At 41.2% G+C, this 25,371-nt stretch overlaps 1 protein-coding gene across 1 annotated transcript in view; it reads right to left on the bottom strand.

Moving 5' to 3' along the window:
• Positions 1-5,163: 5,163 nt before the first annotated feature.
• Positions 5,164-25,371, bottom strand: part of igsf9bb (immunoglobulin superfamily, member 9Bb) — a 134,781-nt gene continuing 114,573 nt past the window's right edge. The window contains exons 18-21 of the mRNA XM_061250243.1: positions 24,841-24,843; positions 13,975-15,630; positions 7,171-7,298; positions 5,164-5,378 (exon numbers count right to left, since the gene is read on the bottom strand). Of these exons, the coding sequence (XP_061106227.1) occupies positions 5,164-5,378; positions 7,171-7,298; positions 13,975-15,630; positions 24,841-24,843 (2,002 nt within the window). The remainder of the gene's footprint in view (positions 5,379-7,170; positions 7,299-13,974; positions 15,631-24,840; positions 24,844-25,371) is intronic.

Genomic DNA, 25,371 nt, shown 5'->3' with positions numbered 1-25,371 from the left:
ATAAGTCCAACTGTTTATGTGAGCCTGACATGTGAACTGCAGTGTGATATCAAGTGCCGGCATGTTTCTCTGCACCCTCCCTAATAGAGAATGATTGTATTGTATGTATAAATAGTTATACGCAAACATATTGGGACAGTGACACAACACTTGTCTGAAGAATACTTCAGACTCAAGATGTCTGAAGAACACTTTCAATTGTGAAGAAAAAAATCCTTTTCAACTGTTGAACAGATCAAGAACATGCTCCAGGAAGTATAGGCATATATGTGTCAAAAGACAAATTTGAAGAGAAGACAGCACCACCATAAGCTCAGAGGGTTCATATTCAAAACAACAAAAATTGCGTCACTGTCCTAATACTTTTGCACTTGACTATATACAATTAGACATTCCAAATTGAGGCGAAAAGGAATTGAGAACATTTCCGTAAATAATGAGCAATTCATTGAAATCCAATTACACATTGTGTTCAATCAAGTTCAACCAATTCTACCATGCCTGACGCATAGAAGTAAAATATAAAATTGCTACATCAGGGATTGCAATTTCCGCACACAAATCAGGATTAAATTAACTAAAATCCTACATTTGTGACCAAATGAATTCTGTCAGTACTGAAACAAAATAAAGAAATGAGATGGCAAAACATTGACGACTTCCAAAACTTTTGGAATACTATTGCAATATGTACAGTAACAGTCAACCTGATGGATAAGGTGTCAGCCACAGGATCAATAATTATAGTTTACTCTAACTTTATTGTTATATTATTTAGAAAATATATATAAAAGCAAAGCAAGACACTTGACATTTTTCAACTGAATTGTAATCATTTGAGCTTAACACTGCAAGTGTCTATTTGGCTATCCAATGGAAAAATAGTCAACATTTGTTGATCTAAACACGAATCAATCCTGAAGTCAAACAAGTAATTTTCCTCTTAACTTGTACACATATTTTCCTTAAGGTGTGGACTGCAACCACATAGCTTCAGCATTATGTACAATTTGTTTAAATTAATTTAAGGGAAAAGTATGTTTGAGCTAAATTTAATCATGTAATTTCTATTCCTCTATAATAAACTGCTGCTGTCTGTATTACCCCATGTCCAAATGCTGTTGTCCTATGCTTAGCCAAAAATTGTCCTGCACACAGAGGATTTGGAGAAGGAGTATGAGGCTAAAATACTCCTCAAGCATCCTCCAGTTAAGCAAAATCTGCATGAAATGAAAATGAGCATGACTATGTAAACAGACCGTTGAGTTCAAAGTACTTTTTTGTTGACTACAAAATGTTAATGCGTAGACATAGCACCTCCATTGACGTAACATTTAAAAGTAAATGAACTGTCAAGAAAAAGTTAAGTGGACTATGAATACCTCTGCACAATACACTATAAATTTATTTGACTAAAACTAAAAAAAAGAAGAAAATCCACAATGTATTTTCAGCGTCCTTGAAATATACTTAGTGGACCCATTAAAGTGGAAGCTTCAGACTGTGAATACATATTCCTGCCAATTACACAAATGTATCCTCTTCAACCATTTATCTATTGAAACCTATGCAGTATGGATTTCAGGAGCACACTGCCTTGACCAAAGCAAAGGGACATGTCATTTATCACAAAGGCAACAACATTCCTGTCTCCTGCCACACTCAATTGCCAGGTTAAATGTTTATCGACTTTCTGCAGCTTGCAAACAATTTACGAATGTGTCTTTCTAATTTCCTTTGAACAACCAAGAGATGTCAAATATGAAGGGACTTAATGAAACAGTTTCAAGAGACATCCCAACTTTTTGTGGCCTTAGGTAGCCAGCTTTGCACAACAATATATTGTTTTTACTCTGCTCAGTAGTAAGAAGGTAACAGGCCACCAATGACCCAGCAACCACACACACATTAGCCTGACAATCTCAGAGTCCTCTGAGAGAGTCACATGCTTAAGCTATCCTAACATCATCCTGCCTATTATCTTAATATTACAATATTTATGTCAAATTAACAATAATAGATCCCTCCAATAATAAATGAAATGCTTAGAAAATTCACTGCTGTGGAGAAGCACCAATTTGATCCTACGTGCCTTTTTGGGAGATGTTGTGCAGTGGGTGTTAAAAGGATTGCAGCAGAACGATCTTAATTCACAAATACTGTTGTGTCAGTTTAATTTAATGGCCGTTCGATCACTTTAGCGATGGCCTCTTAATCTAATGCCCTTGATTCATAAAAATGGCAATTTTGAGTTCCCAAGTTTTCTATACATTTGCAATGCAAAGCTTCTTCATAGAATCTGTGCTCTGTGTCTAAAGCAGTGGTCTCAGACCCAGGTCCAAAGAGCTACTATCTGTTGTACTGGAGCCACTTGTTAAACCATAGCAATTAAGGTCATTGTCTATTGACTGTATATAATCTAGTGATGATTCCCATGAGTTGATTTTGGTTTAGATTTACTTTTTCTTTAGACAGCACAATTAATCACACATTCAGATGCCATTTACATGTTTTAGTGCACTACTGACTAGCTTGAGAGTCAGTGATGGACTTCTGGCTTCATTCAGGTGACCTGACATTGGCTGTGCTGCTCTTCCCGTTGCATGCCATACATGGGCACTTCTGTGACTGGCCCAGGAGTGTCACATGGGCAGCTTCAACCAATCAGGTACACACAATCAGGTACACACAAAGTACACACTTTGTTCAATGAGAAAAGCAACACAGCCAGAATGAGATGAGGATCTTTTGGAAACAGGAGTAAAGATCACTGGTCTGGGTCTAGCGTCTCCTGTCCAGGAAGTAATGGACTGGGAGGAACCTGCCAAGTGTGGGCCACTTCCTCTTTAGGTATCTCTGAGGGCCAGCTTTAATTTCAGCCCAGCGGTCACACTCACCACAGCACTGTGCTGAGATACAGGGGTACGATGGCTCTGCCCACAAACCTTGATGATGCAAGGATTTGCTTGACTGAACTTTCATCTGAGAAATGGATGGTAACAATAGGTCAACAGAACTGTACTCATGACCTCCCACAGGGGTCATAGTATCGGACCGAATAAACCTTGGTACAAACACACCTCTGGTCAGGCTGACGTCTGTGAGTGGGGAGGTGGATGCCTGCAGCAATGGGTTGTGACAGCGGAACCCCCCCCATGCCGCATTACCACTACCACCCCACTGCAGCAAATACGCAATGGTTCAGTCCAGACCAGTCCATGTCCACTCCTACCGGAGAATACACACAAACATGTACAGATTAAGCACCCTCTGATGTTGAGAACCAAATAAGAAATAAACACTTTAGCTGCAACAGATGGCCTTTTGTAGCCCCGCTATCCCACAATTATGTTTGTCCCGTCAGTGAGTTTGAGGCCTCTTTATGGTACATAATGCAGACATGAGGACTTTGGAGGTGCCTGTAGGCGACGGCTAGGCAACTATACAAAGTAACAACAAACAGCAACAATTGATAAAACCCAATGGATGTCAAGGCTACAAATATGGCCAACAAAGGCAGTTAATTTAGTTTTACAAATAAAAATTAAATAAAGACCAGGCAACTAGATACATTATGAGCCCTAGTAAGGCCCATACAAAGCCTTCTATATATTTCTATATTGTTTAGGGCTCTCCCCAACATGAAAGAAAAAATACTATAGTATCTTATGGCACAAAATCCTATCCTCCTCACAGTACAGTACATTAGTTGTTTTTATTGATTAAGGAAGTGGTAGTATTTTTGGCATTACTATAGTACTTTTTGAGTGTAGGGATAGTAGCCCTCTAAACCAAACATACTGGCAAGAGTGCAAGGAATCTGAATAAACAAAATGTATAGAGCCACCGAGCACCATAACCAAATTTTTGCTCCAGTGCAATTTCTTTAATTTTTTATTTGTTTGGCTTTTTCAGAAAAGAATAAGCCAAAACCTAATAGTGAAAACAGACATGGAAAACTCAAGGCGTCAGTTGTAATGAAAGCAATTGAATGCTCAACAAGTTTTTTTTTTCTACATCTACAAATATAAAATCATCCTTTTATATTTGACATTCTGTTTAGGGTTACATGTTTGTTTGGCTGCAGCAAAGAAAACAACCCTCTGTTCCAAACAGGCAGATCTCTGATTGTGCTTTACTTGAAAAAGCCTTTCCTGTGGTTTGACAATATGACGCATTCAAAGGAACCGAGTGGTGGTTCTGAGGTTTTTTACTAAGGTTTAACAATAGATCATGGTCTATGAGAGTGACAAAAGAGAGCCCAGTACACCCTGCCTACATTTAAAGCGTGAATTTAGCAAAACATGCTTTTGCTATTTTACAGAAATCTTGCGTGTCTATGTGGAAAATCAACACAGCACATTAGCTACACCAACATGGTAACATCTTGCTGCCAAAAGTTAAATCTTAACTGCTGTTGTTAACATGGTTAACTGTTAATGAACAGATAAAAAACTCTGCATTTAATAGAAATACAAATAAATCTAAGTGAAGGTGTAAGTCTGTGTGTTCCTAAACCCTTATCTGTGGTAAACTGTTCAGTACTCTGAGGTATATATTGTAGAAGCAAAAACCCTGTGTTCTACAAATGAGGTGACTGTCCCTTCAGGAAGGGATCGCTGGCAGACTAAAGCGTGTGATGGAATGTGAGCAGTGTGATCGATTGCTGTAAACAACTGTGACCCGCTAGACTTCAAAATCTTTTGATGGTCTGTTAAGTTACGAGAACACTGAGCAAAGCTCCTCAACAAAATGTCATAATAATACTGTAATAGAACTTCGAGAAAAAGTTTGAAGTACAATCTTAAGTGACTAAACATTAAAATATATATGTTTTACCATCGAAAACGTTATACATTCCTAGTGATCTTGTTCCCCGGATATTAGGCATCTTTTTAAAAACTATGCCCTCCCCAGGAAGATCCCCTCCAATTCTCTGTTTTGTTTTGCACTGGAGTAAAACTTTGGGAAAACAAGGAATAAAGCACTCTTCATTCAATGAATAAAACAACAACAGTACAACCCCCAAAGGGGGGAAAAAACCAGTGGTTCTGGATGTGGATGGCAATCAGTGATTTGCTGGGCCAAATCAGGTGACGTTGGGTGGAGAAGGTTGCTAGGCGAGACGGAGACGGGTGGAGACGTGACGTTAGCTGGACGGTCTCAGAGTAGCGTGGCGTGGTCTGGGTCCCCTGTATCCATGCTGGCCAGAATGGCCTTCTGGTCCTCTCGCGGGGGACGGCGGTACAGCAGGGCGGAGAAGCGGGCGTAGGGGTCCTGTCTGGCCGGCCTTTTCTTCTTCTTGCGGAGGTAGAGAGCTTCTTCGGGCTGGAGGACCTGAGAGGCGTGGAGTTGCTGGGTCTGAGAGGTGACCACACCTGGGAAGGGGCGACGACGGACAGTCAGAAAACCAGCAAAGAGGGCCTGGCAGAGCGAATGCCAACAGGCCATAAGCAAAGAGTCAAATACGTAAAAGGCAAGGTGAAGTGGAACACCAAATCAACGGAGGAACACCACACCATTTCAACACAAAATACCCTGCCCATGCCAGTGGTTTAGTAAGCCCCACAAATAAAATATAAAAATATACAAATAAAACCAATTTTCACTATAGCTCATACTCATACAACAAAGCTTTGCATCTGCTTTATAAGAGACTGTAGGACTGTTGTGGACAGAAAAAGCCTTCACACTTTCAAGCAAGATACAGGTCAAAATAAAATAAATATTCTCTAAACATTTTATATCCATTGAAATTCTCAATATATTTTCAAAACCTTTTTTTGGGGGCATCATATTCTTATACAATCACTAGAAATTCTTATCCAGAAAGTCTCAGACAACTGCACCAGCTCCTTGGGATAATTCCTGGTAATTCCCACTTCCTCTTATATTTACCGTATGTCCTCTTGTAACATCTTGGTGACTATCATCATGAAACATTTTCATTAACATTTATGATAAGGTTAGATAGCCATGAGTACGAAGATGAGTAAGTGCCTTGTCACATGGTTCAGAGGGCAAATGGTTTTGAGGTTTCCGGTGGGTACAGGTAATATTCAGTATTATTCATGATAAAGGTTGGCATCCATGTTAGGTTTTTTTTTAGGAGAGTGGGCAATACAGAAGCCATGATAACCACTTGCTGGAGTGGCTGCAGCTACTGCAGGAGTGATTTACTGTACAATACTACCTTCTCACACCTCAGTGGAGGGATGCTGGGAAGTCAGAATCACCTGCTGCACATGCAAAACCTGACTGAAGCCTGCAAGACAGGAAGTGCCCTGTTAAATCTCTGCCTGACCAGTGACTGCATCTCTGCAGTACAAGTGGCCAAGGATACATTTTTCAGTACTTTATTAAACTAATCTGAATCTCAATTTTACTTTTGTTCCAAATTTGGAATGGTATCCAATCCATAGTCTTGTTACATCACTATAACATGCTCCTGTAAATGTTAAAGGGTGCAGGCAAGCATCCCAAAGCAAGTTTACCTGTCACTTATTTTCATTCCACAGTCCACCAACTAAGCTCAGTTACAGATAAGGCATAGCTAGTCCAAGCAGACTGCAGGGAACCATTCGACTGCAGATATTATGGCAAACAATGGCACAGACTTAATTGTTGGTTATGATATAGGCAATTATACCCAGCCCTTATATGGCAGCAGTGCCAACAATCAGAACTGGAACGGTCAGGATTGAGTATCAGACTGTGTGGCAGAAAGGATGAGCAGTCCTCATTTCCTCAATGACAGAGAGTAACATGGGATAGTAGCTTCATAAAATATCTCTGAAATAACATTATAATAACAAACATAACACGGTTTGTCCTGCTCTTAACAAGTAGAAGGATCTGAAATATGCAGTATCTAGCATATGTTATTGTTCTCGTGTTTTTTTCTGTGCTCTACAGTACCTAATCATCATAATAAAATGAAAATGACTGCTGCAGCTACTACTACTGATACTGCAACTACTACTACTACCACTAATTATAGTAATAATAACAATAACAATAACAATAACAATAATACACTTAGAAGATGGAGCATGTCCAGTTTAAGATTACAACTTCTGACAAATGTACAATATGTGAGCATATTTCAACTGGTCTACAGTCTTCTGAGGCAAAAGCATTGAAAACGCCCCTTTAAGAGCATGCAATCACCTGTTTTTCTTCTAGATTTAGAATTGTTGTTGTTGATGACAACCTTCTTGGCTTTTTTTATGCGTTGATATCTCAGTGCGTCAATCCTCTCAGACCCTGCAGTGGCACTCGATGCACCTAGACGTTTTCTGGGAAGAGAACAGGGAGAAATGTGAAGTCAGTCGGGGGGCAAACCTCGTTCTAGACGTCCTGCCAATCCGCTATTTGTGTTTCCAGCACCCTCTCCTCAAGTCAATTCGTGCCAGTGTCAGTGCCATGCTATGGGCAGCCATCGACAACCTATGTACCTTATATACATGTTGATAATGATCATCACTTGTGATAGTCGTTAAAACCTATGTGAGGGATGCTACTTTTCTCAGTGCACACCAGCAGATACAGGGTTCTCCCCAAAGAATGTAACAGTGGTGGTGCGCCACTCTGTGCTCTCCCTTGCGCCACTGTGTAATGGAGACTGTAGCTTGTGTCACCTGTTTGCCATTACCACTCTCCCTACATGCAATCAGGGGAGAGATGTGGCTTTTGTGAAGCAGCAGAAGCAGCAATGCAAGTCTAATCAGAAAAGCATCACTGTTTACTTTGTGAAGGCTGGAAGAAAATCCTCTTTCCTCCAGTGACTTTGTACCGGTTTGTACGTCCTGTTAACCGAACAATGACTGGCTTTAATGCACATGCATTACTTTTCATTTTTTTTGTGTAAAACTGAGAGGAGTTCCCCCTCATGACTTAGTGTTAATTTATTTTAAATAAAATTATGGCCACTGTTTACATTTTCATAATTTTTTTCTACTAAAAATACCCAACCATGAAACAGAGGCACATAATGAACAAAGATTTTTGCATACCATTACACCCCTACCCATTGAGCCCAGCCTGGACTTTTCACATATTTCATAATATTTCATCATTTTTTTTCAGTCATTTTTTGAAAGGTTTATGAATTAAGTCATACACCTTGAGGTCACATAGTCTTTTTTATTATCTGTTCAGAGAAAATGAAATGTAAAAACGTGAAATGTAAGATTACTTAAGATTATTACACTGGCATAATTTCTGGTTCTTAACCCATATTGCTTGAAGGCATTTCTGGGGTGATTTTAATGTCGCACAAAGCAGGAAATTACTCAAGGTGCAACGTAATAACCTACATAAGCCCTTCTTGCCACTTTGAACACACAAGGGCCAGAACACCACTCTGTCGAAAAATTCTGGGGAGAACCCATAAAGTATATTTAATATATTCCTTTTTTGCAATACATTTCTTTAAAATGCCCAGGTCTACACTGTGTGTGTGTGTGTGTGTATGTGCGTGTGTTTATGTACGTGTGTGTGTGCGTGCTGTCTTACAGTCAAGACTTTGGCACATTTATTTTGTTTAATAGCGCCCTACAGGCACTCGCAAAAACACACACAGGGTTTTCAGGAGGCACAGAAACAAGGGAAACAGCGTTATGGGGAGGCTGTCCTTCTGCTGCGGCTGTGGAGAGAGAGATCGGAGGCCATTAGCAGAGGGGGAAAACACAGCTGAGTGACAAAAGCATCATCGATACTGTATGCGTTCATAGACATGGATACTGTCTACAATGGGCTTCACCATGCTGACAGGGGGAGAGATGGCGGGAGGGGGAAATGGCTACTTGGGAACAGTCACAGAAAGGAAAATAAACCAAAACACTTGGACGACAAATGTAACAAGTTTATTAAGAGACTGGCTCTCTTTTTTTTTCTCTCTTTTTTTTTTTTTGGAACTGAAGAGCAATATTTAGCGATGGCATGCATGGCATTTTGCACATGGAACATGACTTTAAAGGGGAATACACTCAGAAGCACTCCATGGTGCAGTCAACCACAAATTCGGCAGCAACCGAGCTGCCATACATCCCATTCTAACGGGCATATCCCCACTTTTAACACAGTGCATCAATACACATTAATATTTTTTGAAGGACACTTGCTTCTCATGGATTTTTAGAAAAAAAGCAAAAGTAAAAAGAGGCTGTTCTGCAGTCCAAAATATCAACTAAAAGTACATGCTTCGAGTATCTGAGCAATTTGCTACACATTCATCGCAAACACAAGAATGTACTATTACTTGCTATTTCTTGCCAAGTGCTTTGTATTTTCTACTACTGTAAAAATCCATTTTTGGCACACATGTAAGCATCTAAAAATTGTAGACAATTTTCTGCTTTTCACAGAATAAGTGTGTATTATAATAACTGAAATGTACAGCTTTCAGTTGTGCGCATTTCTGTTAAAGTGCAAATACAGTGAAAAATGTACATTCTTTTTCTCTTTCACTTTTATCACCAAGCAGGATAAAAGGTCAGCTCTTTATCTTATATCACTCAAAACTGATGGAATGTGCAAAAAAAGACTCCTTTCAGGTAATGACTGACTGTCAGTGTGAAATGGCGGGAAGAAAGGAGGGGTGTGTTAAGTGACATCACTTAAGACCCCGTGGGAGTGAACAAGGAAGTGGACATCCGAGAGAAAAGTGAAGGGAGTTACTCACCTATATGTTACCGTGATATTTTAGAGGAAGCCACACTTTCACGCAATCACACATTTACCCAGATCAAAGTACAAAATGTATTCAAGCTGTCAATAATCTACTTCTGACCAAGGCTATGGCACTTCTCTCAAAAGAAAGTCTTGCTGACGTAGTGAGTGGATTGTCTCTTATGGCCCTGGTTCGCTATCAGAAAATATGTGATTTACAACTTCCATCTCAGTTTTACTAGATACGAGCAAGTTTGCAATCCATTCATCCATGTTTTTCATTATTGCAAAAGTAAAGGAAGGATTCCATCATGCAGAGAAGGAAGGAAAATAGATCAATGCCTCAAGGTTGGCAGCCCAACCCATATCTCCAGACATCTCTATCTGCCTTGTTCTCTGAGTTAAATATTAAACAACCAAAACTTAAAGGGAAATGTGTTTGGCAACAGGGCACTTAGGAGACTTAGTATGCCAATGTGTGTCACTGTTTTCCTCCATCCAGTAGAACCTCAGAGAACCGAATGAAGTCGTTTGGAACGCAGATATTTGATAAAATTAAATATTTCTTTCAGTTCAGTGTATTTCAAGTAACTATAACCTCAATGTCCAACTGCCATATAAAGAACAAGCAACTAACCAATACGCAAAACTTGTAAAATAGCCGAATCAGAAACAAATCCATATAGAGCTTTCGCACTCTTGCGGATGAACACCAATTGTCAAAGTCAAAGTTGCCACTTGCATTGGCCTTAGCCATCAGAATTTTACTTCCTTCCCCTGCTTCTCACTTCCAGCAAAAACAGATAACAGAACATTTCATCTTGATCCTTTCTATGTCAAAAACAATCACGCTGTTAAGTATTCTATTAATTCTATAGTGCTAACACACCCCTTCCATAATCCATCAACTACAGTGGGTTCACTTCTATTCTGTACATCTATCTCATCCTCATTTAGACTCATTAGACACATTTTGTGTTGTTGAGACGCACACGTTCACTTCCACACCAATGTCAAAGTAGATCTCTAGAAGGATCCTTAACCCCAGACAGTACAGTATCTATACTCTACCCAAGAACCTTCCGTTTCAGCTATTTGTTTCAGCAAATAGCTCAGTTAATATTTCTGTTAACTTGTGTACTTCTGTTACATCTTAGCTTCTTTTTAGGTCTTAATTCTGCAATACACCAAAAACTGAAGGAAAAAAAAACAAATTTGCATGTATACCTTGTTACAGTATATGTGACTGTGTCCAATGGCCAAATAGGACAGCTCTCTATAAACATACCAGCATACAGACTCTATCTGTAACCTTTTGTGTCCCATATGTTACAGTATACAACACACTGTTACAATTCATGGACTCAAAGATATTCCATAAGAGAATGAGTGGGATTTCCTCATGCACAGCACACCTGGTGGAAGAAATTCCCACCCGTAACTGTGAAAAATTCATATTGGCCATCTGCTTCTCTTTTTTCATTTTTCAGACCCACAAAAGACGTGTTGTGGGAGCCTATTGTGACATCATCAAGCAAGGGTGTCAAAGGTCATTTTATACCTTTTATACCTTTAACTCAACAAGCAGACACAACTATTTTTGGCCAGCTCATAACCCAATAAATTATAATTTAAAAAGAATCACTGTATTTGATCTTTAAAGCACATTCTCTAGGCAATGACCTAGTGTAAAATTGTTTCATACTGTATGGCTACCTAAATCATTCTGCACTTAGTTTAGCCACAAATTATTTAAGACTGCAGAACTCAAGGAGAAAATAAAATACGACCTGTTAAGTTGACACGGGTATATAGTTGGAACAAATTAAAGAAAGCAAGACCCGTAGACTCGTATTCCCCTTTAAAGGAAGAGGTGATCATAAGCCCCACCTGCTGCCCCCCCCCTTTCAGACATGGATCCAACCCTTACCTATTGCGATGGAGAAGACCTGGTCACAACAACGCTGCCCAGATAGCTGAGATCAATCAAAAAACAAAGCAGGTCAGACTCCCGAGGCCATCAGAATGACCAAACTGTCCCTAATTGAGAATGATGGAGACATTGCAACAAGATGAGAGCGGACAATCGAGCTGCAACATGGTTTTTTTTGGGCTGGGTGAGCCTTCCACCTACCCCCTTGGCAGTGAATACTGGGGCTCCCTAGGGCAGGGGGGGTGGGAGAGAGGGGTACGGGAACAGGCGGTCATGCGGTCAGGCCACTATAGTAGAGGATACCCCCTGCCACCCCCCGCTCCCACCCTACCTCCACCCCTCTGGTTGCTATTGGCTGTTCAGCACACTGCTTACTGTAAGCACTCCACATTGCATCACAAACTGCGGGGGTTCCTAAGAAGCTTGGGAGTTAGTCTCCTAAAAAGCCTGAAGTTAGTCACAACAAGAAATTGGTTTTGGCTGATTGAGATGGTAATGCTGGGCGGTGGGGGTGGGTTAAGGCGTTGGGTGGGGTCTTGTTGCTGGGTAAAAGAGAGGTAAAGCCATGAGACACACCAAAATAATAAACACAGAAAATGGGAAATAAAAATCTTTTTGTATCTTCCTTGATTTTTCTTAAAACCCTGGACTTTTAAAGAATGTGGTCTACTGAACTTTTTCTGCAGGTTTTTGCTTTTCTGTATTGTTTTCTAAGATCTCTAAATGATATCTAAATGGACTGACTATCATCTGTGAAGCAAATGATTCTAGCCTTTTTATTAAATTAATGATGACATGTTTATGTTATATGTATTTATACACAGTGCTGTGCAAAAGTCTTAGGCACCTGTATAACATTCTGTACAGATACGATTCTTTCAAAAATAATTCAATGAAAGGTCCTAAATAAACATACTATACATTTTACATTACATTTGAGTAATTTGGCAGAATAGTTAAAAACTGAATCAAATCAATATTTTTTGTGACCACCCTTCGGCGTTAAACCTGCATCACTTCTCTGTCCCGCAGTTCTATAAGTCAATCAGCAGGGAGGTTGTTCCAAGCATGTTGGAGAACTTGCCACAGTTCTTTCACAGACTTTGGTTGGCTCCTTGCTTCTGATCTCAGACAGCCTTGATCAAGTTTTTATGTAAAAAGTAGTCAATTCCTTACAGTTATATGTTACTTTTTTAAATTAAATACAAAAATGTCTCTATAAAATTAAATCTTTTGGAAAATGAATATTTGGTAATCTCAAATGTGTTCTTTTATACAAAAACACACACAACAATAAACATATATATAATAAAGTCTAGGGTGCCTAGGACTTCTGCACAGTACTTTCAATCCTGATTTTGACGAATCCGATAAAAAAATATATACAATATATAATTTATTTTGAGCTTCTATGCACAAAACAGTTCCACATTAGGGGATAGTTTAATGCAACACGCTGTTTAGCAGAGTGAGGCTTTGCATGCAGACCTTTCTATGTGACCTCACTCTTTGTGTGTACAGTTTGCCCTCTGCACATGAGAAGACACCAATGATCCTTTCATGAATGTCACCATTCAGAACAAGTAGTTTCTGGATGTGCTGGAGTCAAATCAGAAATGTCAAATCAAGTTCAAGTATTAATTAACAAATAAATAGCAACACTGAAAATAATTCACTGAAAAGGTTTAAATGGTTCCAATCTCCTGAATTTGATTATGAGGAAAGGAGGCACTTGCTTCACAGCAAAAAGCATTATATTATTATAATATTGGTAATCATGAAAAATGTGCACAATTTTGAAAAGATGAAAAGTGGACACATAATGGCTTTTCTTTAAATAAGTCAAATTAGAGAGGGAAGCCAGGAATTTGGGATTTTAAAGATGGCAACCATTCCATTTTTTCACAGAGCTTCACACACGTCATGGATGAGTGATGAAAATTGGACGTTAGACACAGACACAATAAGCAGCTGAGTGACATGAGAGCTATTCCTCATGAACTATTCAGATGAACAGAGTGACTTCAGAAGAAGAAAAATCTGACATATTTTCTCAACAGAAATTATTTTCACCTTAATATGCAGCTGTTTGATAAGAGGTTATGGTATAAGAACAGAAGCTTTGAGAGCTGTTCTTGATATTGGTCATTGATAATCTGAAAATGTTCAAACAAATTTGTATGTCAAGGTATATGCGATGCAGTGATACACAACAACTGTTAAAATATTTCTAAGAATTCAAATCAATCAGTGCATCAAACAAATGAAAATTCCTGACTTGGGGGATTGCAGGGGCAGAGGGCAGTCCTTTTCTGTGGATTTGGCGGGGAGGTGAACGTCACTTTCCCCTGACGGCCTAGTGCACCTACCCAGAAGCTGACAACTGAGGTGGAGAGGGCTCTGATGGAAGCATCTCCTCGTCTGTCCTCCTCTGGGATGGCATCTGCCCAAAAACGTCGCTGCTTTCCATGGGGGGCGAGGGGGACTGAGACGGGTAGCTTGTGGCGGTGGTGGCAAAGGCCATATGGGAACGGTAGCTGGGGCTCGCTCGCCTGCTACCCTGGCCCTGGGCAGGCGAGGAGGAGGGAGACGACCTCCGGGAGAAGCTGGCCGCAGTCGGGGGCTGCAGGGTGATCTCGGACATCTCCGGGGGTATGGAGGGCTGGATGACGCCAGGGCGGGGCCGGGGCCGGACTACAATCTCGGGGGAGCCCTCGTGGGAGCTCAGGGGGCTCTGGGTCAGCGGGGAGAGTCGCGACGGCTGGAGGACCACCTGGTGCATGCTGGGCTCCATTCTGCGGGCGGCCCTGGGGCTGAGCCGGGGCCCAGGGTCGTACCAGCGCGCGTCCAGGCTGCCGAGTGTGCTTGGGCTGCCAATGTAGGCTGCCGGGTCGGGGTAAGGCAATACCGGCACACCCATACCGTGGCTCGTGTGTCTTAGCTGCCCTAAACTCTGTGCCCCTTGCATAGTTAAACGCTTGGCTGGAGGGCCCTGAGGCTTAACCTTGCTGGGAGACTTGCCCGGGCGGCTCTTTGGGGCCTCCAATGGCAGGATGCCAGGGTAAGAGGTGACCTGGAGGGATGAGGCCTGGAGGCTGCTGGGGGGGAGGAGGTGGGGAGGGGGCAGGGTAGGGTCTCGGTGAAGATACAAAGGGTGATGAGGCGGGAGGATGAAGTGGGGCCCCTCCAGACTGGAGAAAGCAAAATCGGGGTGCTGCCAGATGTCCGGAGAGTGGGAGGAAGGAACGTGCGTCAAGGGGAGGGAGCTGCCGGAGGAAGCGTAGTGCTGGATGTCCCCTTCCCCGATCTCTTCTGGGATGGTAGGGTGACCAAAGGGCCCCTCGGAGGGAAGATACGGGGGCGAGGACATGACAGAGCTTAGCGGGCTGGTTTCGGGCATGTAGAAGGGAGGCAGGGGGTCCAGATCCCCGGGACTGCCAAGGTAGCCATAGTACTGGCTGTGGGTATAAACCCTGTGGTGCGGCGGGGCTCTGATTTGCCCCGTAGCCTGAATCCGACTGCTCTCCATGAAGGTCATACCTTCCATGGGCCGGTGGAAGCGGGGGCTGTAGGCCGGGGGCTGCATGTAGGACTCCTGGCTGGAGGAAATGGGGGAGATCTGGTGGGGCCTGAGCGTAGCCATTACAGGGGGCATGGGCCCTGGGTCATCATTCTCCTCGTCCGACTGACGAAACTCCGGGTACAGGTCCGACTCCTCCACAAAGGGGAAGCCCTCGATGCGCCGCAGCTTCACGGAGGTGTCCATGTCGCTGGGGTCCATGACGAAGCGGCCATCCGGGCCGCGGCTGATCAGCTCGATGGGCGTGGTGGCCTCCGCCTCGTGCTTGGACACGCTGTACTTCTTGCTGATTATGGCCCTCTTGGTCTTCTTGTAGAGAGACAGCTCCTTCTCCTTGCCGGGGCTCTGAGGAACCTTCTTCACACGCAGGCCCCGCCCGTCGTCCGAAGACTCGGACGGCGGTCCGAGGGAGCGGACGCTCTCGGGGCTCACCTTCCCAGAGGACCTGTGGGATAGAACAGAAGATCAGTCAGTGTGCTGTGCCGTCACACAAAGGTCAAAGGCGCAATCTGCATGGTTCTCCACTCTCTGGGAATAAAAAGCGCACACCCGGCAAAATTGAGAATGGAAAGGGTAGCTTTTGCTACAGACACCAGTATTATGTAATAACTTTCACAAGAGCAAAGAACCTGAACATCACCTGCAGTACATGTGGGTAAAGCGTCGTAAGCACAATAACCCAATGCATTCAACTGCTTGTATTCACCTGACCGCACAAGTCCCACAGGAAACCTCAATTTCATTTTTAGAATATGGCGAGGTTCCTTGTTCCACAAATGATTTCACAAGGTCAAGAAAATAGATCCATTTTGTCAAGGTAAATTTTGTATCTATTATTTATGAACGCTGAGTGTTGTTATGAACTGAAGTGTCAGTACCATGACACTTTATCCTTTGAATAACTTCATGACAGTCTACATTCCTTGACAGCAGACTGTGCAAGGGAACTTAAGTTGTTATGGTGAGTGGCTCAACCATCATTGCTGTTAACTTTAAGGTTGCTAAGGCTGCACAGGCAAATAATTCCAAGTCATGTGACGTCACTGGGTCAAGCACGGAGTCACATGACCCCCTTATAACACCCCCCACTCTGCAATGCATTGCTTGTGTCAAAGGTCTCCCAACAGTCCTTTCAGTGTTGTCCAGTCGCAACACCTTGAGCACACCCTGCAGGATCATGGCCAGGCATTCAAAATGAGGGTCATACCTCAACAGATCCAAAAAAAAATGGATGGGGCAAGTGACCTCATCATCAGTGTCACTTTCCCTACTTTATGCTCATGAATCATGATCTTGTCCTGTGAAGTTCTCACCAAATAACCTGCGGTGCTGGTTGTGCACAGGGTAATACACCATTTGCTGCCTTATTACCTGTGGCAGAGTTTGCTGTATTTATTTTGGAGGGTCACACCCCCAGTCTCGCGGTTTACCCATGGCAATAGTCAGCCCGAAGCAGACCAGGCTATAATCAGTAACACACAACCTTACTGTCCCTGTGACCCCTGGCCTCCAAGTGACAGTTGCATTATAGGTCAACACCCTGGACGCTGGTCTGGTTTTCTCTTATTTATTTCTGGATATGTCTTGTCATTGCTCAACCTTCCCTGGGACACATACTCTCAAAGTGGTCTTTACACTTTCACCATTTATCTCTGTAACAATGTCATGCAAGAATGTATGTTTAATTTGCCTGTGATGTAATTTTGTCATTTTTATTTGAAAATATGCTATCCTGGTATAAAATATCAACATAAGTGACAACATTCACACACTGTATGTTTGAAAGTCTGTCATGAGAAAATGTGCACTTAGAATATATTACATTCTAAGTTTTGTAAATGTCAATGTGAGCATGTTACCAGTATGCGAATCAAGAGAGTATTCATTACCAAGAACTGAGGAGGAATAACAAGCATGTTCCAGAAAACAAAAAAGAGAAATTAAGACCATTATTTTACATCCATAACAATTTATTGACAGTAGCAAAAATACATATTGTGTCTGAATGTTCATGAATGATTGTTTCTGGTTTGAGCAGTTAGGTTTGTGCTCAGGACGGTGGTGGTGAAGAAGCTGCCCATCGATGATGATGATGAACCGTCGAAGGCACGGAGCTCCTTCTGTGACTCTGTGTCCTCCTTCACGACGTCTTCTGAAACCGTCTCAGGTGCAGTGTGTGACAGCTATACTGTCTACTGTCCATGCGTGTACTGAGGAGGGTACATTGAGATGACCAACACGTGGCAAGCAATGTCCATAAAACCCATCTACAATCACGAAAGTCACTGGTAACACCTTAAAACGATTAAAATTACCAAAATTTAAATAGAGAATTTGACTTCATCCAAAAACACCAAAATACTGCAGATAATACTGAGGGATATATTTTAGGAAAGTATATAATTCTTTTATACTTCAATGTTCATTCTGGTAAAATAATTAAAATAGTTTTATATTTCAGTTTACTTAGCTGAGGTAAATGCACCTCAACTCACTGATTGTCACTGCAGTGGGTTATTCATGATTTATGTGAAGAGATAATGTGCCACATTATTGATGCAGATAAAAATCCAAACATAATTATAGATGTGTAGTACGTCTTGTCCTGTACATAATGTTGCAGATTTTCTGCTTCTCAATAATAATACTAATACTAATAATAATAGTTACTGATACATGACTTATATGTACATATACTGTATATAAATATGTAGTTAATACTGCATGGCATTGGATGACAATATTTCGCTGCTAACTGAAACACAATATAATTTTACCACGATAAATAAGCTCACAGCCAATAAAAAAAAAAACCATAGATGAAATTCTAAGTGATATTACCAAAAATAATCACAGAATAAATAAAAAGAGAGACAACTGTAGAGGCATTGGCCAATGAAAGAACTAAAAGGCACAATGAACTCCACAATATAACCAAACTGTATGTCACCATGCATAGCAAACTCATTAAAAACAACAAAGTCAGCAGGTGGGCTAGCCTCAGCACCCCGGGGAGTGACTGGCGCGATGGGGTCAAGCTCGGGTGTGCAGTAGCGTGTCGGTCACAATGAGGCAGTGATTCAAGGGCCGTTTCCCAGCGAAAAATCTGGAAAAATACGAGGCACATTGAGAGGATCATTCACTGACATGAACGACGGGGATACTGACGGGCACCTCCGGCAGTCACACGGTACCTGGCTGTCACAAGAAGCCATTTTGCTGATCATGATGACTACAGAGCGAAAACTGTATCTGTTTCCTGCAAGAGTTAATGCAAACTTAAAGATGAAAGTGTCAATTTACCACAATTTGCAACAGAATTTACTGAATGTTTAAAAAGAAAGGTTTTACCTATTGTTTGAAATTGGGCAACAGTGGAAATGAAGAGACAGTATATACAGTACCTATCTAGGGGCTACAGGTTATGGATCTTCGTGGTATCCTAATCTTTCTTGGCAACATATATTCCTAAAAAAGATCTTTCAATTAAAATCCTTGTATAATTTTCTGTGTGTTGAAGCAACCACATTATATATACTTGGTAACACATTCTATGAAAGGTTCTTCATAAGATGTATGATAAGCACCACCTAAATATTAATAAATTATGTCAATAACCACAAAGAAGCATGTTATGTCAGTATGTAGTGCTTATGAAGCAGTTATTGCTCGTATTAATAAGGTTGTTAATTGTTGCCAATTTTCATAAACGGGAGATTTCCACTAAGCAAACATGAGAAGTGAAAAGTGGTGAGGGTTAGAACTGAAACTTGAATCAACATGTTATGAAATGACCACCCCTTACCACCAGCCCGAAAGCGCAGGTAAAATGTATTTGACATTGTGTCTGTTAATGTATTTTAGTAGTCACTAATGACATTAGAACATACACGGTGGTTTCAGAAAGTAATCCGACCCATTCACTTTTTGCGCACTTTATTGTGTTGTAAATTTAATTTTAAATTGCTCAAATTTGTTGTCCAGTTGACCAGGCAGCAAACTCTAGGAAGAGTCCTTCTTCCATTTTACAATTATTGAGGTCACTATGCGCCTGGGAACACTCAAAGCTTTAGAAATGGTTTTATACCCTTGCCCTGATCAATGCTTCACCACAATTCTATTGCGGATGTCTACAGAGTTCCTTGGACTGGTTTTTGTCCTGACATGCAGTGTGAATTCTGGGACCTTATATACACAGGTATGAGCCTTTATAAACTATATTCAATTTGCCACAGGTGGACTCCAATCAAGTTCTAGACACATCTCAAGGATAATTAAAGCAAACAGGATGCACCTGACCCCAATTTAAAGTGCCAGAGCAAAGGGTCTGAATACTAATGTAAATGAGAGATTTCAGTTTTAGATTTTTTAAATGTGTAAAAATTTCTAAAAACACTTTGTCATTATGGGTTATTACACAATAAAGTCTCCAAAAAGTTTTTTTTAAGCCACTTAAGTTAGCCTGCAATTTACCAGCAGTTAAAGAAAAAAATATGAGAACATCTTCTGTGGGAATATCTTCTAAAGAGAAAGGCAAAATTTTGTATTTTAGTTCTTATTAAGGCACAAAAAGCACAAATACACAAGGGAATGAATCACAACTGAATCAATTAACACAAACAGAATGAGGGCGGGAGAGACTCCTCTGGGCTCAGCTAAATCCCACACACCACAAACCCACAACCGCACGTCAAATACCATCAGTACACGATCAATTCATCAGATCAATTCACATAAACCGGAAGGAAGTCTTTCAATGTGAGTCTTGCCCAGACCTTCCAGACGACGAGGACAGCTAAAACTGTTCAACACTGACAGGGTCGTCCACAGTAGGGCCCCACTGTTACCCAAAGCTTAGCTTCTCAGCGCCCGTGTTGGCAGGAGGAGTGGGAGGGGGTGGGGGGATGGGCGGGGGGAGTCGTAGGGAGGGGGGCGAGGCGGCGACCTGCGGGAATAAGGTTGCCATGGTGCAGGGGTACAGGTTGCCACGGCACACAGATGAGAAGCGGTAGCAGGGGAAAGGTGGGTGACACCCATGGGATGGGAGGAGTCTGGCCAAGAAGGGGAGGAGCCAGCGGTTCAATGCTGCCAAGGCAACGGCCAGTGAGACAGGCCTACAGACTCACAGGAAAGTCAAATTTAGCTCCACCCCAATACGTTTTCAGCATCTTGTGCTGCTAGGGTCTTATGTGTCCAGCAGCTGTCAAATCTACCATTAACAGAAAACAGCTGTTAATTATTGAAATAAGCTGTGTGTGCATGAGGGCTTTCTCATAAAGGCATGGCTAGCATTGCCGTTACGTCTGCAGGCACAGCAGTTTAACGTAGGAACAGCTGGCAAGATGAACGACGGCCAAAGCAGTGTCTGAGCTTCCTTTACGAAATACCTAGCTCTGTGAAGCGACTTTTAATGCCTCTTTGGCCGTTACAAGAGAAACGTGCTCACCTGCTGGCCACCTAAGACAGACTGCTGCAGAGATAAAAAGCCAAATGCAGGGACAACCTCTGCGGGTCGGTACGGTAACGTAGAGTGCCGTGTTTAATTTTTCGGTAATGGGGCATTTCCTGCGGGTGGACCGTGCCTATAGCACCACACATGGAGCATGCCGTCAAAGCCAGCGCACACTGCTGAGCGAGGTGCGGGCACTCACTGAGGACTGCCGGGTGGGGGCCTGTAGCTGCTCCCTTCTGGCCCCTCCCAGTAGGGCTCAATGCCAGGCAAGGGGGTAAGAGGAGTCCTGTGGAGGGCGAGACACAATAGAGGTGGGGGGGAGAGTTGGCCATCAATTAGGCTGCACGCTCCGAAAGAGCAAAGGGAGACAAAAAGAGAGAAAGGGTAGACTGCACGAGAGAGAGAGAGAGTGAGAGTGAGTGAGAGAGGGGGGGAGAGAAAAAACAGCACAACTGGGTAAGTATTACTGCGAGGTTAGAGATTAAAGAGGCACAGTGAGAGAGGGAGGGAGGGAGGGAGGGAGGGAAGGAGAGAGACGGGATGAAAAAAGAAAACACGAGCAGAAGAAAGAAAAGGAGAATGAGAGAGCAAGAGACACAAGAAGAGATGTGGCCGCTGCACTTCAAAGTCTCTGTTTATTAGTCACAATGTTTCATACATCATACAGTTCAAAGCCCACGCATGCTAAGAATATATAATAATCTCATGCATTTTGCAGTCTTGGCTTAATACAATAATATGTCTTTGTAGCTGTATGACTTTTGGCAGACGTTTGATATACTTTTTTTTTTGCTAAGCCAGTGCATGCTATTAAAGGGAGCTTATAAAGAGGAGTGCGGAGCTTAAGGGTGACTGCATTTACATTAAAAGTATAAAAGCTACAATTTGCTGAACAGGAATATTGAGAGGCTGGTTCAACTTTGTAATCAAGGAAACTGAAGCACACAAAACAAACTGATCCCAGATCAGGTTAGGTGGCTGAAATAAGGCATTGGCACTTCAACCACACTCCATCATCCAGGAAGGGCACCATAGGAGTCGAAGGCAGTAGTTCACAAAAAACGGGTTCTTATCATTGGGCTTGCCAGGATTCAATTAAGTGGATGGAAATGATGGCTATAACTGATGTTTTTGTTCATGGTTTATTCTCTGGATAACACATAACTCCCAGGAAGATAATTCAGAAATGGACAACAAAGAAGTAAGTAGCTTAAAACTATGATGAATGTTCTCTCTATGTAAAAACGATCAAATCCAGGTCGGTGCAACATGCTGATGTTGGTCACTGTAAAAAGATCCTGAGATAAGATGAAAAGTACTAAATAAGAATAATAATTACAAAATAATAATAATAATAATAATAATAATAATAATAATACCACATGGTTTTCAAATACATCTTCAAGTCTCACATGTAATTACTCAACTGTCCTTCTGTCTGTATTTCAGTTCTAATCAATGGGGAAGGAATATTTAGGAATGTCAGACAGGTTAAAGATGATGAAAGAATGTTGGCAAGCCTATGCATACTGCAATTGATCACTGCTGTTATCTTCCTCTAAGATGTCAACATTAATAGACAGAACAAAGTGGCACAAGAGGTATACATTATCACAAACTAAAAGAAGTCAACTGACATCTGGCTACTGTTGTAGTGCTTTTCAATGTTGGTGAGGACTGCTGTGCTGTAAACTATAAGGTGAAATTTATTGCCATCAGTTTGAAAAACTGTAAAACTTTAAATGCCTTCTAAAATAAAGTGCGGAGGTAAAGTGCATGGAATAAAAGTGGATGTTCTTGAGAGATGGGTTGAATATACTTCATGTAAAGCACCATCGAGAAAAGTGGTACACTGCTTGTCTTATGAAATAATTCATAAGCTTTGATAAAATACTGCTGAATATTAGTACACAATTCACTGTTTTTCTCAAGATTACTGTCCACAGACTGCATTAGCTGAATAATAGACAATATCTACGTATAAGAAATTGGAAACACGTGTTCAGGTTTGTATGATTTGCAAAATGAGGCCACAATTAATGAATGTATATGTTTCACTCTGTAATGTTAAAGAACAAATTCCTGTACTGACAGTGGGTTTTACAGTTACAGTGATGTATAGTATACAATTCTAACCATAGCATGAATTATACAGAGGAACTGCTTTATATAATCCAAACACAAGCCAAATCCAAAAGTCATCAAAGGTCGAAGTTATTATAACTGGAAGAAGAAAAACACACACAAAAAGAGGAGTTAATAAAATAAAAAAATAATTATTTCCTCATTATTATTCTAATGCAGAAAAAATGTGTTGCTTTGTTTTGCAGTTATGTTATTCATTTGACAAAACATTGCATATTCAGTCAAATACACCAAAACCTTTCACAGATTCAACCACAATTGGCTTTCGAGTGAGTTTACCATGGTAAAAACCCTTGTAGAAGAAGATCAAAGCACTATAAAAGTATAGAAAAGCCATAGCCAAGCATGGTAGGAAGGCATATCAAACAGTAAAAGCAGAACACCACAACATGCACATTTACCATGGTAAACTTTGGCAGAAAAGTTGCCAGACACAATGTACATATAGAATATGCGTGTGTGTAGAGGTACCTGCCAACACTGGAAGCATTCTCTGACAGAAACTGAACATAATTTTGGAAACTGATGCAGGTAATAATATGGTAAAAGCTATATCTCTTGTTTAATAGCCTTTACCTTCAAACACACTTATTAAATACTGAGACAACTTCATGACACCAAAATCATGTCTATTGCATTTAACAAAACGAGTCACTTTTAGAGACTTCCTGCTTCATAAACCTGCCAGATTGTGGACCAGATCCTTGTGTGCAAGTGTGTGTACGTGTACTGTTCAGGATAGAGGCAAGGATCACAATCAAGACAAGGAGTTCCCTTCACCAGTTTGTGTAAAAAGACCACTCACATGTACTTTCTGTAATGTGATAATGCACCACTTTTCAACCACTGCTTTTCGGTCAATGTCTCTGACGTCCTGATCGCACAGCAGCATGGAGACAGAAAAAAAACTCAGACTGAAACCAGGTGACAGTGTGAACGCGCCCTGCGTACACTCCATTCTCTGACTGAAATCCACTGGCACTGTAAACTCTCTGTTCAGCCCAATTTCTGATTGCAACCCACTGGGTTTCTGAGTATGGACATAGTACAATTTGAGGGAGCTAACAACTGACCCTTTAAAGTACCGTCGTTAGCAGGCCTATTAGTGAGTGTAATAGATAGCTTAAATAAAGAGAAACAGATTTCTGCAAACTCACTCATAACTCAGCCTACATTAAACTATGTGGTTAAGTACGTGAAGAGTTTCATCGCAAAAGTGCTATAATTTATTTTTGGTGTTTCGAGAAAAGGGCCAATTATCCTTACTAATACAGTAAATGGCGATAAAAGGCTGCATTTCATAAATGCACAATATATTACTGAACTATTTCAAATAATATGCCAAATAACATCTATTTTTGCGCATTTGTGAAAAAAAATCTTTTTTGAATAATCACACAAGCAATACAAGGAATTACAAGTCATTTGCTTTTCAAGCACCTTCATTCACCAGGATCTTATTATACGGGAAATCTAATAGGGGGTTTTAAATGAGATATTTTATCTCTGTATACAAAATCCATCTCACCAAGAACCTTGAAAGAACCTTCCTGTTCTTCTTTCTCTCAGTACTGAATGGCCTACTTCACAATTTTATGTTCTTCCTTGCTGCCTCATCTTTGACAGGAATCTGACATTGTTTGGGTGTTTTAACATCAGGCAGACTCAAAATAAACTGATCCTGAACAAGTTTAGTGAGGTTTTCATAAAACTTGACCAAGAGCCAAATCAGTGCCAGTCAGTAGGTCGACAAAGCTATGTTGCCCCTCACAGTGAGTATATACTGAACAGCCAATAGCTGGCATCTTGCCTCCCCAAACATACCCCAATTTATTCAGGTTTTGCCGGTCATGGCACTCTACCAACCTACCCCGCTTACTTGGGTGTGACGATAACACTATCCTCCAATATTGTTCATTAATTGCTAGATTGCTGTTTTGCTGAGCAGATGTGTCACAATATGCCAGTGGTGTTTATCACGGTTGGTAATAAAAGACTGTATTCATGTACCTGTGATTATAGGGCATTGTTGTAATATACAACATCTTACGTATTCACAGCCTAATAGCTCCATTAATCGTAATCGACACTGTCATCTCAATAATTTTGGGATTTTTTTGCGATGAAACTCTTCAATACAAATATAATTAAATATCATTATTTACTTTAACCTTTTTTCATAAAGGGTCGGGTGACTGAGCACTAATTACAGCATCGCCCAGTTAATGACCCCTCCCCCACAGTAGCCTAACCTGCATGTCTTTGTAAACAGATTTTATAGTCACATTTGACAGCAATACATGTAATACAAACATATTAAGCCTAGGATTCATTTGGCTACGTTAATGAAATCATGCTGTGTGCTGCTCCTGTTGAAACCAATATCAAATGTAAATTTAGGTTAAGCAACCTAATATTGCTGGAGCACTGCAAGATTCTTTCTGCAATCTGGTTGGGCCTGATCATAAACAAAACCATACCTCCAAATATCAGCCAATGGACACACAGACCACCCACTCCATTTCACATTAATCATGACACCCGCTGAACTCTAGGTAAAATTATCTGACCTATGTATGTGTGCCAGTT

Source organism: Conger conger, chromosome 7 (assembly GCF_963514075.1).
Source record: "Conger conger chromosome 7, fConCon1.1, whole genome shotgun sequence".
Taxonomy (NCBI): domain Eukaryota; kingdom Metazoa; phylum Chordata; class Actinopteri; order Anguilliformes; family Congridae; genus Conger; species Conger conger.
The sequence above is the reverse complement of the archived record's forward strand: the minus strand, read 5'-3'. Positions and strand labels throughout refer to the sequence as shown.